The sequence below is a fragment of the Antedon bifida genome, chromosome 10 (assembly GCF_963402885.1).
Source record: "Antedon bifida chromosome 10, ecAntBifi1.1, whole genome shotgun sequence".
NCBI lineage: Eukaryota > Metazoa > Echinodermata > Crinoidea > Comatulida > Antedonidae > Antedon > Antedon bifida.
In genome coordinates this window covers 13,438,373-13,459,120 of record NC_136235.1, presented here as the reverse complement: position 1 = coordinate 13,459,120, position 20,748 = coordinate 13,438,373, and the positions used below count along the sequence as shown (strand labels likewise).

Below are 20,748 nucleotides of genomic sequence, written 5' to 3'. Positions count from 1 at the left end.
ATATGCAGCATTTTTGGTTGGTTGTTTGATAGTATGGTTATACCAGGGAAGAGTGAAATCTTCTCTGGTCATACAACTTCGATACATCCGGTTCATGATATGTTTTTTACGAGTTTAAAAAAAATTGTTCTTATTCATGCTGTTGTACATTCGTGCGATTGAAATAAAAAACATGCTTCTATTCTGTTCGTAGAAGTGACCGATGCGTAGCTCATGGAGAATTTTGTCTAATTAATATGAAATGTATATAATAATAGTACTTACAGGCCCGCGAGACGATTGTACAGTAAGTGAGAATTCGACATCAACATGTCATAATTATTGTAGTACTACTCCGTATAATTTGGGAATGTATAGGCATATTAAGCAAATAAAATATAAGCAAAGAAAAATAAATAGACTAAAAGTAGGTGTTCTATTAGTATGCTTGCATTTTCTGTTGTTTCTGCCGAATTATTAATAGGTTTGACACGGTATGTGCTTTCATTGTCTGTATTAGAATCACTGAGGCATTTAAACTAAGCTTCAACTCAAGTTATTATTAAAGAAACACACAGCCTAATAACAATAAGAGTGAAACAATTTCATTAAACTGTATTACGCATGTACTACAGTATAGTAAGTTGGCTAATAGTTGGAAACTATCAAAAGAATTTTTTTTAAGAATGGCCAAAATATCCACTTTTTTAAATTCAATAATTATGCGATATATGCGCATTTATTTTGTTATCATCATCTTATAGAGCCATACTAACTAATTATGCAAAAAAATAAAATGGTAGACATTTTGCTATTTAACCAGTTTTGTCGAAAAAGGAAAAAGTCGAAAATCTCTGTCCGGATTTTTTTTTTTGCAAAAAATGGCTAAATTTCGACCTTTTTTACCTTTTTTATTTTTCTGCACAACTGGTTAATTTGACTCTATAGGATTATACAAAGCAATATATGCGCATATATAGTCATATTATCGCATAATAATGGAATTTTGAAAAACATAGCTCTATAAGATGATATAAAGCAATATATGCGCATATATAGCCTAGCCATATTATCGCATAACTGAATTTTAAAAAGTCGATATTTTTGGCCTTTCTAAATTTCGACTTTTTTATTTTTGGGCATTTTTCGAAAAAAAATCCCTGTAAAAAAATGGCTAAATTTCGACCTTTTTATTTTTCGACACAACTGGTTAATTTGACTCTATAAGATTATACAAAGCAATATATGCGCATATATAGTCATATTATCGCATAATAATGGAATTTTGAAAAGTCGATATTTTGGGAATTTTTCGAAAAAATCCCTGTAAAAAAATGGCTAAATTTCGACCTTTTAATTTTTCGACAAAACTGGTTAACATGGCTCTATAAGATGATACAAAGCAATATATGCGCATATATAGCCTAGCCATATTATCGCATAATAACTGAATTTTAAAAAGTCGATATTTTTGGCATTTCTCTAAAAAATCCCTGTACAAAAATGGCTAAATTTCGACTTTTTTATTTTTCTACAAAACTGGTTAATATTGCTCTATAAGATGATAAAAAGCAATATATGCGCATATATAGCCATATTATCGCATAATAATGGAATTTTAAAAAGTCGATATTTTGGGCATTTTTCTACAAACTCCCTGTACTATAGTACAGGGATTTTTTTTCCAAAATTGGCTAAATTTCGACTTTTTTATTTTTCTACAAAACTGGTTAATATGGCTCTATAAGATGATAAAAGCAATATATGCCCATATATAGTCATATTATCGCATAATAATGGAATTTTAAAAAGTCGATATTTTGGGCATTTTTCTAAAAATCCCTTTACTATAGTACAAGGATTTTTTTTTTAAATAGCTAAATTTCGACTTCTTTATTTTTCTACAAAACTGATTAATATGGCTCTATAAGATGATAAAAAGCAATACATGCCCATATATATTCATATTATCGCATAATAATGGAATTTTAAAAAGTCGATATTTTGGGAATTTTTCTAAAAATCCCTGTACTAAAAATAGTACAGGGATTTTTTTTTTCCAAAAATGGCTAAATTTCGACTTTTTTATTTTTCTACAAAACTGGTAAATATGGCTCTATAAAATGATAAAAAGCAATAATATGCCCATATATAGTCATATTATCGCATAATAATGGAATTTTAAAAAGTCGATATTTTGGGCATTTTTCTAAAAATCCCTGTACTATAGTACAAAGATTTTTTTTTAAATAGCTAAATTTCTACTTTTTAATTTTTCTACAAGACTGGTTAATATGGCTCTATAAGATGATAAAAAACAATATATGCCCATATATAGTCTTATTATCGCATAATAATGGAATTTTAAAAAGTCGATATTTTGGGCATTTTTCTAAAAATCCATGTACTATTAGTACAGGGATTTTTTTTTTCAAAAATGGCTAAATTTCGACTTTTTTATTTTTCTACAAAACTGGTTAATATGGCTCTATAAGATGATAAAAAGCAATAATATGCCCATATATAGTCATATTATCGCATAATAATGGAATTTTAAAAAGTCGATATTTTGGGCATTTTTCTAAAAATCCCTGTACTATTTTAGTACAAGGATTTTTTTTTAAAATAGTAAATTTCGACTTTTTTATTTTTCTACAAAACTGGTTAATATGGCTCTATAAGATGATAAAAAGCAATAATATGCCCATATATAGTCTTATTATCGCATAATAATGGAATTTTAAAAATCGATATTTTGGGCATTTTTCTAAAAATCCATGTACTATAATAGTACAGGGATTTTTTTTTCAATGGCTAAATTTCGACTTTTTTGTTTTTCTACAAAACTGGTTAATATGGCTCTATAAGATGATAAAAAGCAATAATATGCCCATATATAGTCATATTATCGCATAATAATGGAATTTTAAAAAGTCGATATTTTGGGCATTTTTCTAAAAAATCCCTGTACTATAGTACAAGGATTTTTTTTTTAAATAGCTAAATTTCGACTTTTTTATTTTTCTACAAAACTGGTTAATATGGCTCTATAAGATGATAAAAAGCAATAATATGCCCATATATAGTCATATTATCGCATAATAATGGAATTTTAAAAAGTCGATATTTTGAGCATTTTTCTAAAAATCCCTGTACTATAGTACAAGGATTTTTTTTTTAAATAGTAAATTTCGACTTTTTTATTTTTCTACAAAACTGGTTAATATTGCTCTATAAGATGATAAAAAGCAATATATGCGCATATATAGCCATATTATCGCATAATAAAGGAATTTTAAAAAGTCGATATTGTGGGCATTTTTCTAAAAATCCCTGTACTAATAGTACAAGGATTTTTTTTAAAAATAGCTAAATTTCGACTTTTTTATTTTTCTACAAAACTGGTTAATATGGCTCTATAAGATGATAAAAAGCAATATATGCCCATATATAGTCTTATTATCGCATAATAATGGAATTTTAAAAAGTCGATATTTTGGGCATTTTTCGAAAAAATCCCTTTACTATAGTACAGGGATTTTTTTTCCAAAATATTAAAGAGGATAAAAATAAGAAAGTAACGAAACAAGGCCAACAGCTATTAAGTCGCGTGCTACAATGCATAGTGATACCGGACCGACAGACAGACAGACCGACAGACAGACCGACCGGCATAGTGAACTATACTGACCGAAATTACTGAACATGTTTACAAATGTTTATATTTTTTTAATTTACATGTGCGTAGCCTGTCACTTTTGACGTGCTCGTATAACGTAATTTCGAGTTGCAAAGTAAGTCTAAAAAACAGAAATCGGGCAAAAATAGTGCGCAATAACATTTAACGCGCAGTGCGCGCGCAAAAATATGCGCACTCATGGCAATTTTGTAAACGCTTAAAATTGCCTGAAACGTACTCTTATTTCATCGAAAATAAATTTTGAAAATTTTACGCGCGCGTACGCATGCGTTACATGCGCTACGCACGTAATTGTATTGCCATATGATGATTTATGCCCTGAAATTTATGAGTACCAAATTTTATTTAATTGTGATTCATGGTTGTGAAGATATGATTACAAACGTGATTTCGTTAAATCGTGCGTAGACCGCGTAATTTTTTATTGCGCACCGTGAAAACATAACCACATCGATTCCTGGCCATAAGGAATATTCTGTGAAAAATTGACTTAGCTAGATTAAACTGATATCAAGATAAGGTCAGAAAGCGATAAAACGCATAGTGATACCGGACCGACCGACAGACAGACCGACAGACAGACAGACCGACCAAACGACCGACATAGTGAACTATAGATAAAATGTAGAAAATGCTTAGAGATTCTGTAATTGTTGTTTATGAAACATTGAATGAATAAAGGTGGTGGTTAACCACAAAGGATAAAAAAAAAGCGGGTAAATGTCAGGATTCTGGTTTTATGAAACAATAACTACAGTAGGACTTTGCACAACAGAAGCTATAAATATTGCTTGTTTGTTTGTAAACTTTTATTTACATGTTCATTTGACTCCATTGTTCTTGATAACATTAATTTCAGCCATCAGCATGTTAATACATTTTTGTTATTCATTTGAAAGTTAAAATTGATTCCACAAAATACTGTATTCCTGGAAAATTTATGAGATTATAACAACCGATGGGGATAAAAGATTCCTAAGTTTGTGACAGCTGGCTAACTTTCAAGAATACATTACAACCTCATTTTAATCTTTTTCGATCACAGAAAAATTAATTTTCATTATTATTATCTAATAACATTTATTCTATCTTTTACTGGATGTGTAATAAATTAAAACTACATTTTAATCTTTTTTCGATCATGGAACAATTCATTTCCGCCATTATTATTATTTAATAACTTTTATTCTATCTTTTACTGGATGTGTAATAAATTAAAACTACATTTTATTCTTTTTTCGATCATGGAACAATTCATTTTCGTCATTATTATTTAATACAATTTGTTGTATCTTTTACTGGATGTGTAAAACTAATTTAAAACGTAAATAGAATAGAAATATTAATATTACCACCTGTATATAACATTTAATTAATTAATAAACAAAAACGTTATATACATGTGGTGCTCCTATTTTTAGATGCAGCGTGCCATTCCGAGAGAGGGCGTATATAATTAGGATCCAGGTTTATAAGTTTCGTTTTAACGACAATTGTCCTAGAGTTCGGCTTCAAAATATCTTATTGTGAAGAGATCGTGTGTAATTTTCTAATCTAGTAGGCCGCACATTGCTTTTCACCCTATTCATGGCTGAGTTTGCTGTATTAAAAGAGTCAGTCAACAAGAGATTGTTGTTTTTTTTTGTCGTGAATTGGGTTTATCTACTGAATAGCGGGGTTAAAGCTCGTTAGGTCAGCACAGTGAAAAGGAATGTCGACTTCTAGTAGGCCTAGAAGACGTGATGTTGCGAGAAATGTAGCAAGATCAATAGGGTCAAGGAGCCATAGATCGAAGGCTTAATCACAGTCAGTGTCATCATTGGAGGCATCTGCTGCACAAGCTCGTGCTGATGCTGCTGTAGCGAAGGATCGTGTTACATTTGCGAATAGGAATAGTGCCGCCAAGTTAGAGGCGTTGAAGGCTGAAATGGAAGCCGATAAAGCTCTGTTGGACATAGACGAAGTAGAGAAAGAAGAGTAGTAAATATAATAACACCTGTCAGAACTGCAGTGGAGCGTATCCCCACAGTTCTCCTTGCCCAGCAAAAGGAATAGAGTGTCACAAATGCGGTACAATGAACCACTTCGCAAAATTTTGCAAGTGAAACAAGTTAGTGTAGACGACTCGGACTATTTGTTAAACTTACCATCATGTGATGTTATCATAGCAGGCACAAAACTTAAGATAGGGATAGATAGATTCGCAAGAAAGCGTAAATATCATGGACAAAGCAACATTTACACAGTTGAAAGCTAACGTCTGTGCACCAGAACATTGTATTCAACCTTGCGCATACAATTCAACAGAACCATTGCCGACTTTAGGACGCATTAAAGCAAACGTCTTGACTGAAAGTGGAAACTCTAAAACAACACATTTTTGCGTAATTGATGGAAACGGAGGAAATCTGTGGAATCGAACATATTTAGCACATACCCACAGTTATTCCAAGGTATCGGAAAGATCAACACAGACAAATTAAACTTCACATCGACCAGGGCATAGAACCAAAAACACAGAAATTGAGAACAATACCTTTTCATGTACGAAACGACGTCGACATTGAGATCCAACGACTGCTGGATGAAGATGTCATAGAACCGGTGGAAGGACCGACACCATGGTTCTCTGCCATCGTTACTCCATCTAAGAAAAATGGAGGCGTCAGAATCTGCGTCGATATGAGAGAAGCTAATAAAGCAATCAAAAGGGAAAGATACCCTATGCCAACAATTGATGAATTAATGAACGAGATAAACGGTGCAACAGTCTTCAGTACTCTTGATTTAAGTGCTGGATACCATCAATTCGAACTCGAGGAAGACAGCAGATCAATCACTGTTTTTACAACACACAGAGGACTCTACCGCTATAAGAGGCTCATGTTCGGTGTGAATGCGGCAAGCGAAAAGTTTCAGAAAGCTGTACGGCAAATGTTAGTCGGGTGTCATCAACATTTTTGACGACATAATTGTGTTCGGTAAAACACAAGGCGAACACGATGACAATCTCCAAAAGGTGATTCAGCGATTGTTAGACTGTAACGCACGACTCAATCGCGAAAAAAGCAAAATATCTCAACAAAAAGTAACATACATCGGACATGTATTCTCCGCAAAAGGAATCCGTCCAGACCCAACAAAGATTAAAGATATCAAGGACACTAGATACCCTCCAACGCGAGTGAAATGCGCTCATTTTTGGGACTGACACAATACGTCTCTCGATTTATACAAAGCTATGCATCCATTACCGTTCCATTACGTGAGTTAACAAAAAAGGAAACTCCATTTGTATGGTCAGAAAGTTGCAATGCGGCATTCAACAGGCTAAAAGACGCACTTACCAGTGACACGACGATGACATGCTATGATGCAACCAAATCAACTGTAGTAATAGTGGACGCAAGCCCGTTTGGAGTCTCCGCTATGTAATGCCAAGAAGGAAAAATTATAGCGGAGCAGAGCTATGTCAGCGACTGAATCTCGCTACGCACAGATAGAGCGAGAAGCACTTGCTATCAAATTCGGCATTAAACGATTTAAAGTATATTTACTTGGTAACAAATTTGAAGTGCATACCGATAACAAACCGCTGGTACCAATATTTAACAACCCTCATTCCAAAGCGAATGTACGACTAGAGTCATGGATCCTAAAACTCCAACAGTACACATTTGAAGACACATAAAAACGATGGTCAATGATTTAAACCGACTAGTAGTACCACTTCTCAGAGATAGAAAGGAGCTACCAACATCAACCCGAGAAACTGTCATCCATAACCAACTGATTAATACATTTGTGGAAGATGGAATCGTAGGGACAATAACACATAAAGAAACTGAAGAGTCATGGTTCGTGCCGCATCATGTGGTGACGAACAAGGGGAAGTCACGTCTAGTATTCAATTGCTCCTATAACTATAAAAACAAGAACTTAAACCAACATCTCCTTCCTGGTCCTCAATTGGGATCCTCACTTCTAGGGAGTCCTCTTAAGATTTCGCCAGCACCCTATTGCTTTCTCTGGTGATATCCAGGTCATGTTTCATCAAGTACACCTTCGTTCAGAAGACAAACCATTACTAAGGGTTATCTGGAGGAATTGCGACGAAAATTTAGAACCCACGATTTATCAATGGTCAGTACTCATATTCAGGTCTACATGCAGTCCATGTTGTGCAACTTATGCCCTTCATAGTCTCATTGATGGACACTGTACAACTGATCCCAAGCCCGTAGCCAGTCCGCACGACACATCAAGGAGAAGTCACTACTTGACCTGTGTAAAATTACAGTTCTTTTGCAAAAAGAAGCAAGAGATATTATTAGTGCTGTATCAATGATAGAAGAAGTAAAGTTGGAATACAGTGAAAAAAAAAATATTTTGAAGGGGTTTACGACCATGCAGTTGATATGGCAGCTTCAGTTGGCACTGAACCAAAAGCATAGAAGGATAGCTAAGAAACAGACTCATCGTGATAATGCAGATTCAAATATTGGCATTCCATTTATTGATCACATTATTGTAGAACTTGATGTCACATTCTCAGATATTTCTACAAAAGCATTCAAATTGTGTGTACTAGTTCCAAGTGTTTTCTTTTCTAAGGATGCAAGTGTTAGCTTTGACGACATCAAAGCTTATGCGGAGTTGTACAGAAATGATTCACCTAGCCCTGAAGTTCTTGAAGATGAATTTTTAGGTTGGCAACTGAAATTCAACAACTGTGCTGATGCACTAAAGCATTGCAACGAAGTACAGTTTCCAAACATTTTTTTATTACTTAAGATTGCCTGTGTCGTTCCAGTAACGTCATGTATTTGTGAGCGCAGCTTCAGTGCCATGAGAAGACTGAATACCCACATGCATGCTTTACATGTCACAATTACATGACAAAAGAATGGCACCTATGTTAAACCAAAACAAATAACAATTGGTTGACATCAGCAGATACCTCAGTTGAAAGTTAAGGAAGTTGAGAATCAATTAATTGCTCGAAACTTAATTTTCCAAAAAATCAAACTCCTCCCAAAAAGTAGATGGAACGCAATGATAGATAAAACAGTGAATGTACCAGCTGAAGACGTTAGCCACACAATTGAGCAGCTTCCCCGAATTCCAAAAGATGCTCATTTAATACCAGTCCAATTGAAAAGAATGAAAAAGATGAAAAACAGTCACAAACAAGAGTTCATTGATTGCAAAAAAACTTGTCAAACACAATTCATACCTTGAAGAATAAGTTTCACAATCCTTATTATCAAGATGCCAATGCTAATGTTGAAGAATTATATAGGGAAGAAGGCTGTTAAGGGAAATGACAAGAGATCAATGTATAGATTGGGATGAGCCATTACCAAAGCAGCTTCAAGATTCATGGCAGAAGTGGCGAAGCTCCATAGTTCAACTGTCAGATGTTCTAATCTCTCATCCTTACACATCATTTCCATCAAACCAGTCCATCCAGACATTCTCCGTTGCCTCTAACACAGCCATTGGAGCTGTGTCAGAAGTCGCAAAATGTGTCATTTTTACACCAATAGCAAGGTGGTTCTTGGCTATATCACAAATAAAACCCGTAGGTTCTATATGTGCTTGGCGAACAGAGTGGATAAGATTCTTCAGTCGCCCAAACCAGAACAATGGAAATACGTTAAAACAGACATAAACCCAGCCGATCAAGCTACAAGATCCATCAAGGCTAAAGACTTACAGAACTTGGCATGGATTCAAGGACCAAGATTCCTGCTTAATAAGAACTCATGTGAGAGAAACACATCTATCTGGGACTTCAATGAAATTGAAGAGGATTCCGAAGTAAGACCTGTCGTAGCTACCAGTGCTACAGAAGTTCAATTAGCCAAATCACTGGGATCCAAGCGGTTTAGCAGAATTTTGATCTCGGAAAGTGTGTAGTTTGTTTGTGCTGCTCCTATTTTTAGCTGCATCGTGCCTTTAAGAGAGTGGGCGTATATAATTAGGACTTAAGTTTATACGTTTCGATTTGACGACATGTGTTCTAGAGTTCGGCCTCTAAATGTCTTATTGTGCCGAGATCGTGTGTAATTTTCTAATCTAGTAGGCCGAACATAGCTTTTCACCCTGTTCATGGCTGCTTAATTTGCTGTATATTAAAGTGGTTTTTTTGTTGTTGTGGATTGGGTTTATCTACTGAATAGCGGAGTTGACGGTTCAAGCTTGTGAGGTCAACACAATACCCATTTTGTTATTTAAAGGTGCGGGCAAAATAATTGTATTGATCATACATTCCAATAATTATCAATCTATCTATTATTTCCCCTATGTTTCATATTTTTTAAAAATTTTATTTGTTTTACATCATCATGTTGAAAATAAGCATTTTCTTATCAGTAGGGGGATAGTTCAAATTACACAGTAACATCTATTCTTTTGTACACAAATGTTGTAAATAGTGAGGCATTTAAAAATACTATGAAAAATAAACTGTGCGGTAAAAAATGTTACCAGATTTTACGTTTCTGGTGTTTTAATTTTTGTGCTATAGCAAAAATTATCCACTGCATACTACCCACCATCTTTTTCTACTTGCTAGGGAGTCACCAGACATGTTATTACATTAGGTTAAACTACCTAACTTCTGGTTTTTATAGCAGCATTTTTCCTTGACACTCTGCTTCTATTGTGCTGTTTGCTTGTTTGTTTGGAGACAGGAATAAAATAAAAATGTTTACCTGGAAAAGAGGGTGGGCACAATATGCAACAGGACCTAAGAAAGTAACAAGGTAAATGGAAAAATAGATTTTAAAAGAAAAAAGACTGGAATTATAATAAACCATGACATTATTAATATTTTTATGTTGATCTTTAATTACCTTTTCCTTTTTTTACAAGAAATTATACATCTTGGTGGTTGACATTTTTCATCTTCTTGGACACTGGTGGCGTGTCATCTAGTTGACCCAACTGGCTTACATCATCTTTACAGTTGGCTCTTTTTGAAGGCCCTGACAAATGTTGTTGATTTTCAAGTGCTGTTGGATGGGCATCACTTCCATCACATTCACTTTCTTTGTCAAAATCATTTTCGATAAGTTCTTGATTTTTCGTTTTCTTGGACAACGGTGGTGTGTCATCTAGTTGACCCAACTGGCTTACATCATCATTGCAGTTGGCTCTTTTTGAAGGCCCTGACGAACTTTGGTGGTTTTCAAGTGCTGTTGGATGGGCATCACTTCCACCACATCCCCTTTCTTTGTCAAAATCATTTTCGATAGAATCTCGATTCAAATGACCAGACAACAAGAACTCTCCTTCGTTGACATACTTCTCTAGAAGGAATACTCCCAGATCTATGAATGAGTTGACTGTGAACAAAAAAATGTTAGAATAGTTTGTGGCCATTAGATTACATTACCTTTTAAAAAAAATGGAAAAAAAATACCAATTTTAATGGATGAATGAAATGTAAACGAGAATTATGCTATTTCATGTATCTAAAACACTAACGCCCGTATTCTTAAACCGAACTTTAGTCGTAGTTCGAAGTTTGACTTGAAAAAGTCCTAGTTTGAGCTATTACTTCAAATTCGATTCATAAAAGCAGTAGTCGAAGTTTACAGTTCGACTTAATGAAGTCAAGCTTTTAGTCGAGTTGCACACGTCTGGGTAACAAAGGCTATACATTGGCCAATGACAAGAGAGTATTTGAGGAGCAGACGATATCACTTTTCATTTTCAGGACTATACACGAAAAATAGTTTTTTTTGTTTTCATCTCTTATTGTCACTATGGCATGACGTTGCTCAAGTCGGACTTGCGCGAGGAAAATAATGTAATTTGTATATGGTTGAAAATAAACATGATTAGCATTATTATAACATATACTAATGTATATTTAATTAAGCTAATATAAAAATAGATATTTCATTCTTCAATATCTGGCCAATACAACACCTCAATGACTGTTACATTAACCTCGTTTAAATATCATTAAAGCTGGCGTTTTAGCCTGTCCTCTCGAGGACTAAAAAAATCGATCAAAATCCTTCTCGATTTAGTCGAGGTTGGCCTGATTTAGTCGCCGATTTAGTTGAAGTTCGGTTTATGAATTAAAATGACGTCATTTTTAAAGTTTTAGCTCGAACTACGACTAAAGTCCGGCGTAATTAAGGCAAGTAGAGGAGAAGTGACAAAATACCTTCATACCTGTTAAATGCAAGCCAAACAGCGTTTCTGAACTGAGTAACATTTTGTTTTTAGTGGCCTTGCATTCGTTAAGCAGATTCACTTGCTCCTCCCATTTATCAAGAAATCCAAGAAATTCCTCCTTCAGCCACTAAGAATCAAAATGGTTTTGTAAATAAAAACCAATAAAATCCAACAGCATATTAAAGTTATCATTAGTACTGCAACAACAAAATTGATTTGATTACTTTGATTACGAACCTTGAATCTCCAGTCAACTTTGGTTCTATAAGGCTCTAACTCGGGTTTATCTTGGTCCTCGGATGGGAGTTTCCTGACATTCAGGCAGTCAAAAAACTTGTCAACCAAACGGATAAATGCAATTGTAGATGAATGACTTGTGCCAGTATTTTCGTCCATTGACTCCATAGCATTAGCCATTGAAGTGCTTAAAACCTTAAAAGATGTTATAACATTTTTTTAGTTTAAAAAACTTAAATTACTTTCCCACAGTGACAGTACAGTGATTGGCCGAGCAGTTAAGACAGTGCAACCGTAATCTACATACACAATATCGACAAAGGTTCAAGGCTCACTCGCTCCAACGGTTCTGGTGGTAGAAGAAGAAGTCGATTATCTGGAACACAAAATGTTTGTGTGCACTTTAAAGTGTAGGGGTATTACCTCGTTGCTGTTTATTCACACAGACTTTCGTAAACAGAGTAGTAGTAGTTGACTGCACCTACAAGATATGACACTTAAGGGAGAAGCATGTAGAAAAAATCTTTGAACATGTTTACTCATGAAGAGTGTGCTATAAGAATGTGTTGTTATTATTTTTAAATACCAATGTTCCTAACCTGTGTTGCAAGGTCAACTCGCATTCGCAAACTTGGTGTTAGATTGAGGTGTTCATTCTTTATTTTATCAAGTTTGCTCAATCCAGGCTCAGAACCTCTATCCCACTCAACAGTGTCTTTAAAATCTTTCCATATAATCAGCTGCCCATTGACCTTTTAAAGACAAAAAAAAAGTGGCACAATTATAATACACTAACAACTATACTTGCTCCTTATTGTAAATTAAGTCATTTATAAATTTAGTGGTTTCTTACATATAGATTCCGTGTTTGGTTGTTGCTTCCAGAGTTTTCAACATCATTCCGGATGGTCTTCAATAGATTAGGGACGTCGGAGAAAAAGTATATCTTTCTACTTGAATCCACAGGGTTGACCATGTAGTGCTTAATACCATCTAGAGCAGAAATCTTAAACAGATTTCTAAATGATGGTGATCCATCTCCAATAATGCCATGAACCAAGAATCCAGCTGCTTCAACCTTGTCAATCACTTCCTTCATAATTTGGTAGAGTTGTGAACCTTTCAGACTATCTGTTGTAAAGAATCCCACAGAAACGTTCATATCGGAGAAAATACCTCTCATCATCACCATAAGCATATGTGTAGCTAACTGTTCTTCCTGTTAAAATGAAAATGCATTATATACACGTTATTTTGAATTTGATTCATCCATCTATTCCTAAGAGATCTTTGCGATCAAGTTCAGAGTCTCTACTCATTCATTCCATCTATCTGTCAATAAACAAAGCATTATGGCTCTCGTTCTTTTTCTTGGGCCTCTGTTGTTTGGAACAGTTTACTAATCTCTATCTGTCAAGGTACTTCAATCGCTTATTTTAAATTCTTTTTATTTCTTTTGTTAACGATGCGCTATGTAAGCCACATTTATTCTCATTTCTCATAACCAACTGTATGCATCATAATAAAATATTCTGTTGTCCGATATCTAAAATATACCTTTTGGCAAAATAGAAAATTAAAATGATGATTTATATTCACTTATATTGTACCTTTCCATTGGATTTTCTTTCCAACTCCGATATCTCATTTGAAAGATCGCCGATATCTGAAAATCCCACCAGATTTCCGGTGCATTTCGAAAATTCTGGACCGCTTTCTATTTTAACTTCATCAACTAGCAATGTGACGTGTTCCTGAAGTCGTTTTCCAAGCCATATTTGTGCTTCATTGTGTAAAATGTCTGGATTGATTCCTCCTTTTACCTCACCAAACTGTGTGTAGTTCAACAGCGTCTGAGGATGGGGCAATTTTAACATCTGGCTATCCCTGATAAACTTGTACGCCGATGAGGACTTTGAATGTAAGGCAACACAAAACCGCACGATAGTTGGATGCCACCGCATGCCACTGCCAGATTTATTTGACTTGACCTGCTGATCATATAGCAGCTTAGCTGGTGATCCTTCCGGAAGTTCAGAAGCAGGATTTGGAATGCGGTCTTCAACCACAGCAGCTGTGCCACTGCCAGCCAACAATTCTGCACTTTCTCTATTCATCAATTCCTCTATTCTTTTTTGCTGAGATACCACTAACTTTTTAGAAGCAGTCAGTTCCTTCACAGTTTCACTTATCTTGAATTTTAATTCATTTCTTGTCAAACTATCGTTTGGAGCCGATTTTCCTCTTCCGTCTTTTCTTTCTTTCATTCTTCTTCTCAACCGGGTTAGATTATCCCTGAAAAAATAATATGCATGTATAATTTATTTGTAATATTAGTGTTGATTTTTAAAATTAAAATTTAAAGTAATAATTAATTTAATTAATGACCTTACCTTGAGTCTTTGCATCGCAAACAGCGTGTTGAATTTTGATCAATCAGTAAGTAGCAAAGTTTGTTGCGAACAGTCTTGTACCGTTCAGAATATATATCATTACTTGTAATGTTGATAGGAATCATTTCTCCACCTTTTGCCTCAACAATGTCTTGAAAATCTGTATTTCCTTGACAAACAGCATGGTTATCAATAAAACTTATCATCGTTGTCATCATGTCTATTGTTAGAATTTCTGGGTATTCATTAATTTCCTTCGGAAGTCCAAAAACATTCAAATTCCATTTTCCATCATAACATATTTTAAGTCTAGTACTAATCTCGTCGTCAAGAAACCAGAGAACTTGCAGGAAATTATTAGACTTTTGAAGAACAACGAGGTCAATACCTTTAGCAAATTTAGCAACCTTGTCCAAAGAAAAGTTGTTGACATCATCGTTCAGCTGTAGTGTAAATAAAACATTTTAGAAAAGATTCAAATTTATCAAGCAAAAATGTGGTAGTGGTAATGGCCATAAAGAACCCTTTGAGATGTTTCACGAATCCCTGTTTGAAGACTATTGTTAATACTCTTAAGCTCTGTCTACACTATCAAACTTTATGTGCCCATATATAGACATGATGTCATATCACTACAATAATTGGGCACATCACTACCATATTTGGGCACATCACACTTTTTTGGTCAAACTAGTTTGAGCTTAAGCCCTACCTCAATTGTACATTTCTTTCTGTATCTGGATTTTTTGCAATTCAACAATTTCTCTTTACATTTACTGCATATGAATTGCCTTTCGTCATTTTCATCGCTGACATCAAATCCAAATATAGTTTTAATCTCAATTATAAATCTTTCTTTTTTTTGAGAATTTAAACTTCGTTTACAATCTGTAGATAACTTCAAATCGCCACACAGTCTGCAAGGTTCAGAAGGTTGTGATGCCATAATGTGTGACCAAAACTAAGAAAGGAAGAAAGGAAAGATTAAGGTTAATTAATAGATTGGCTTTATGGTGCTTGAAAGAACAAGTTTTACATTTTTAGTTCAGACATTTTATTGCTAGGCCTAACTAGGCCTAGGCCCTGACTGAATCATCAGACATATAGAGTCTATTGCATGATGATACTGTAAATAACTATCCGAGATAATCATGCAGTTTGGTTTACCCAAGGGCAAGGCTATCGATCATATCAAACAACTCTGTTTATCACACAGGAGATGTTCATACATATGGCGTATCTCTAATCACTATGTCGCATCCTTGACTTGGCGTTATGTACAACAGGTACTGCATCTTAACTAATGCAACGGAGCTATCTTCATTGAAACTTGAATAATGTCAACGTTATTTCAAGATATTTACCAATATGATATATTTTTTCTCATTTAATTAGGATTAGCTGCTCTGCTCTTCAATTCGAAAGAATTGAACTCATAAATTGGAAATTAAGTCAGTGATAAAAATAAAGTAAGTTGTTGATCCTTCTTCGACACCAGTCTCAGTCCTTCCTAGTTATTAAACTTAACTAGGCCTTGCCTAGATCTAGCCCTAATAGAGTGAAGTAGGCCTAGGGGCCTAGCTAGGCCTAGCCTCCTACTACTACTACTAGGCCTAGGCTTGCTAGTAGTAGTACTACTAGTACTACTAGCCTAGCTAGTACGTAGGCTAGGCCTAGCCGGGCCCTAGGCCTATACTAAAGTTGTCTAGGCCTATATTCTAAATTGACATAAATAAAATCTACTACTACAATTCAATAGATCATCCTGTTCTACCATACAATAACATATTTACTAATGCTGGAATAAACAAGGCTAGGCCTAGGCCTATGGGTGGCCTGGACTTACCGTTTACCTCCACCGACCGTTCTTCGGGCCAGGCGGGCCGCGGCGATAATAGGCCTCTAGGCGGCAGCACAAAATTATGTCAGAAAAATCTGGTACTACAGGGGGCGGTATATGGTTTAAATTAGGTTTAGATTTTTTCCCAAAAATGCCGCATAATATAACCGGGAATCTTGAGATTTTTCCACTATGTTTACAGTCATCTAGATAGTGATAATGTGAGTATGACTAAAACGGTACCATCCGTAAAAAAAACTTCCCAATTTCAATATAAATTAATCAAAACGAGAATTTAAGAATGTATGAGAGTCACTTTTCTGAGGAAACATAACAATAAGTGAGTATACACATTAATCTGGTTTTATGAATTTTAATGTCAACATTGTCAAAACGAATGTCTATCATATAAATATGTTATTGACCTAACCCTTAATTATCTCAACAATCAAGTCTCATAGTTTACAGATTGTTTTTCAAATGGTAGGCCTACGCAGAATACATCTTATCTTCATATATGCTTCCATACACAAGCATAATTGTAGTATAAAATACATGCGAAATCAGTGATCGACATAATAATGGTATACATATAATTCTCATCGTGGGAAACCAGCACCCTGTTTAAAAATTCATAACAATAAAATAATAATGAAACAAATAATATAATAATAATAATAGCTTAGTAAAAATAATAGAAATCTTTCACAAAGAAAACAAAATATCTGCACTTAAAAAAATACTACTGTACTTAGCACTTATTCGATATAGTAAAATCTGGTGGTATTCTTTATCAATGATAAAATAAATTTTTGAAAAAACTAATTTTAAACAAACACAAAGAAATAAAAACTTGTGGACACGCACACACACCACTGACGGGACAGTCTTGTGATAACGAAGTTTGAAAGATGCGTACTACTAAAGTTACTATAAATAGATACACATGTAAACACTACATATACATTCTAGTTAGAATCATGTCAATGATTCTACTCCAGTTACTGCAGTAACTTACTAATATGATTTTTTTCAATGTTTAGGAGGCAGTATTAATGGCCCCAACGCTTGCTAAATAAATTATATAAACAGAATTAATTTTATAGTAAACAAGGTATAATTGTTTGTAACTATACTGTGGAGTGGCAGGGTGTTGAGTAATTGGTCAGATGTTTTGCCCTACTACTCTGACGTAATTTGTATTTCATAAGTACTTTGAGAGCGCAAGCTCGTGGTCTAGAGGTATGAACGCCAGGGCAAAACATCTGACCAAACAAGGTATAGTTACTGCAGTGTTTGGCTAATCCCTTACTGGGTAATACACTTCTTTTAAAATAATCAAATTGCATTACAGTATCAATAGATTTGTTTAAAACACACAGTATGCTTTTATTGTTATTTGAATAATCTATTTTTAAAAAATAATTTTTAATACAAATATTGACCATTTTATATACATTATTGATAATGAAATATTAAATTGCATTACGTTGTACCCTGTATATACATTCTGGATAAACTTCTACTTTTAAAGTCTATATTGAAAAAAAAATATGAATATAAAAATATGATACCTTTTGTACAAAAATTTGTACATTTTTGTAGTTACTGAAAGTAAATAGTTATTAGTTAATAGTTATATTAATTTTGTAGAGTACGGTGGTACTAGTCCTAATTCTAGTTAACGGTAGTTTACACAATGCATATTGTGCTATAGTTAAATTTAAACTTCTAGGAGAGAACCAACCGTCAAAATAATAATAATATAATACTGGCTTTAGAAAAGATAATTACCATGTTTTAATTGTTGTGTATTCGGGTAAAATTTTAAAAACACTTTTAGGGAGAAAATTGTTTTTTTGAAATTATAAATAACGATTATACTTAACGATTACGTATAGTCTTATATTGCAAGTACGTTTACTTAAAACTGTATTAAAAGATGTTAAAAATATTACTGTATGTTATTACTTTCATATAATATAATTACACATTCACAGGTTCTAATTTGTTATTGTTATCTAGGCCTACTGCGTTTATCACCTCAACTGAAGCGTTTATTGGTGACGCGTTTTTAGTTTGTTCATCAACTTTTAAACACTGCCGTTGGCTAGTATTGCTTGTTTCTATTACTTTGCCACTTTCTTCATTTTGTATCGTTGCAGTAACAACGCATTTGTTAGGGTGCGAACTTTTACCAGGAATTGTTAACGTATTTCCATATGAGAGTTCTAAAGCATCGATTTCAGATTCCGTTTTTGACTGCCTACGGCTGTTAGCTCTGCTACGGTAAGATTGCGATGCTTGGCCAATCACCATTTTTAGTTTATATAGACGCCATGCTCGTTGCAGAACCTTTGCAGCCGTTGCGCGTTTCTTTATCTGCAGTGTAGATGTCGTTGGTTTGTAACTTTCTCTTCCAGGGAACGATTCGTTAAATCTTTCCTGCATTTGTTTCTGCAATTTATTGAATTCTTCCGTTTCTTCGATTGATCCGAGTACACGCTTTGTCAACGCGTAGAGCACATCCAAGCAATGCAGTTTTGTATCGTCATAAATCGGCAAATCAAGACCCGCTATTTTAATATTATTTGGTTTTGCAAGCCTTAATGGCGGACCAAGATCATTGCAAAAGTCAGATAAACTTTCGTACGAAATGAACTGAGTTGCTAACGGATCGAACCGCTCCCAAACCTGGTAGAACATTACAAAATCATCTTCTGTAATCCCAACCTCCTCCTGCGCATGCGCTTGACTAAAGTTCTCAAGTATTACAGCGATATACATATTAATAACGACAAGAAATGTAATTATTAAAAATGACATAAAATATAAGATAGCAAATAATCTGCTTCCACAGTTTCCGTTCGGATGCGTTCCGTAATTGGGATCACAATCCGGCGGAGACGTCATAAGTGGTTCTAAAACGTCATTCCAACCAGCAGACGTCGCGACCCGAAATAACAACAGTAAACTATTTGGCCACGTCTCAAAGTTAACGACGTCGTCAATCGCACCGTCGTGTTTAACATGACCAAACTGTACCATACCGATAATAGAGTATATAAATACAATAAGAAATAACAATGAGCCAATGTTGAATAACGCAGGTAATGATATTACTAGAGCAAAAAGTAGTTTTCGAATTCCTTTAGCGGCCTTAATTAGACGTAAAACTCGTCCAATTCGAAATAAACGTAGCACACGAAGTAACGTTGGATTTATAATGGTATCCGACAATACGTCATCAAGCACAATACCTAAAAAATGAATAAAAACATTGACCAATATTATTGCGGCTGAATATTATAACATTTTATTTCAGCGCTAGTTGAATTCAATTAAAACAAATTATAAAAATGTAGATCTGTATTACATTGGTAAATATGTTTGGGTGTTGTGTTTAGCGGCACCGGTCATTCGAGGGGTTAAAAACAAAATTCCACTAAATAGGACAGTACGGAGGATTTTGCTGCTTTTCTTAAGGATTTGCCGTCGACTAGTGTGAAGACCATTTCATTTACAAAATACAGAGGGACATCTTAAGATCTGCACCAGTGCTACAATAAACTACATCTATTGTAAAATCTTAAATACACAAATTACCACGTACTTACCTAAAATTGAAAGGGTTACGACAACAAAGTCGAATGTGTTCCAAGAAACTTTGAAATAGTGCCAACGAAGGCCAATAAATTTCATTATTGCCTCAATCGAAAAAATCACCGTAAAAGCGATGTTGAGAATTCGCAGAACGTCCGTTATCAACTGGTCTTGTTTGTAATGCTCTATCATCATCGCTATCATGTTTAAGAAGATAATACACACTATGGCAATCTCAAAACGTGTGCTTGTTACCAAATCGTACATGTACACCTGGACGGTATTCTATGGGAAAAGGAATAACAGTATATCAGTAAATAGTAAGGATGTGAAAAAAATGAAATCATTCTACTATAATAAAATACTGTTGAAGATAGTGGACAATATTATAATATTTGTTTATTTAAATAATAATAAGGAAAAATAAAATTAAACTACTACTGATATCGTGATACCACATAATACGCCACTGTTGAAGAACGACATTGAACAATTAAACAGGTTTATGGATTTATAACAACCTTATAAGGAAAAGAGTTAGCAGTAGAAAGAAATGCCTTATAAGGAACAGAGTTAGTGGCAGAAAGAAATGCCTTATAAGGAACAGAGTTAATGGTAGAAAGAAATGCCTTATAAGGAATGAGTTAGCAGTAGAAAAAGATGCTTTATAAGGAACAGAGTTAGTGGTAGAAAGAAATGCCTTATATAAGGAATGAATTAGCAGTAGAAAGAGATGCCTTATAAGGAACGAGTTGGCAGTAGAAAGAGATGTCTTATAAGGAACGAATTAGCGGTAGAAA

The 20,748-nt window shown here is 34.4% G+C and overlaps 3 protein-coding genes across 4 annotated transcripts in view; 1 reads left to right on the top strand and 2 right to left on the bottom strand.

Annotated features, from left to right (window-relative positions):
- Window positions 1-9,205: 9,205 nt before the first annotated feature.
- LOC144853483 (uncharacterized) lies at window positions 9,206-9,601 on the top strand. The gene has a single exon (XM_078711179.1). The coding sequence runs from the start codon at window positions 9,206-9,208 to the stop codon at window positions 9,599-9,601; it is 396 nt and encodes a 131-aa protein (XP_078567305.1).
- Window positions 9,602-10,212: 611 nt separating this feature from the next.
- On the bottom strand, window positions 10,213-16,377 carry LOC144853874 (uncharacterized). Of its 2 annotated transcripts, XM_078711730.1 has the most exons (10): window positions 16,352-16,377; window positions 15,218-15,466; window positions 14,506-14,948; window positions 13,723-14,407; window positions 12,966-13,331; window positions 12,712-12,864; window positions 12,113-12,307; window positions 11,873-12,002; window positions 10,540-11,031; window positions 10,416-10,433 (listed from the first exon to the last, which is right to left on the bottom strand). In XM_078711730.1, exons 2-9 carry the CDS (start codon window positions 15,449-15,451, stop codon window positions 10,562-10,564), a joined length of 2,676 nt encoding a protein of 891 aa, XP_078567856.1. In that variant the 5' UTR covers window positions 15,452-15,466; window positions 16,352-16,377; the 3' UTR covers window positions 10,416-10,433; window positions 10,540-10,561. The 2 variants fall into 2 exon arrangements, with proteins under 2 accessions (XP_078567855.1, XP_078567856.1); XM_078711729.1 differs by having other exon boundaries at window positions 10,213-11,031.
- A 335-nt stretch (window positions 16,378-16,712) lies between these two features.
- The window catches only part of LOC144854442 (sodium channel protein 1 brain-like), a 32,137-nt gene continuing 28,101 nt past the window's right edge, over window positions 16,713-20,748 (bottom strand). The window contains exons 25-26 of the mRNA XM_078712406.1: window positions 19,963-20,233; window positions 16,713-19,605 (exon numbers count right to left, since the gene is read on the bottom strand). Coding sequence (XP_078568532.1) covers window positions 18,332-19,605; window positions 19,963-20,233 — 1,545 coding nt within the window. The 3' untranslated portion in view covers window positions 16,713-18,331. The remainder of the gene's footprint in view (window positions 19,606-19,962; window positions 20,234-20,748) is intronic.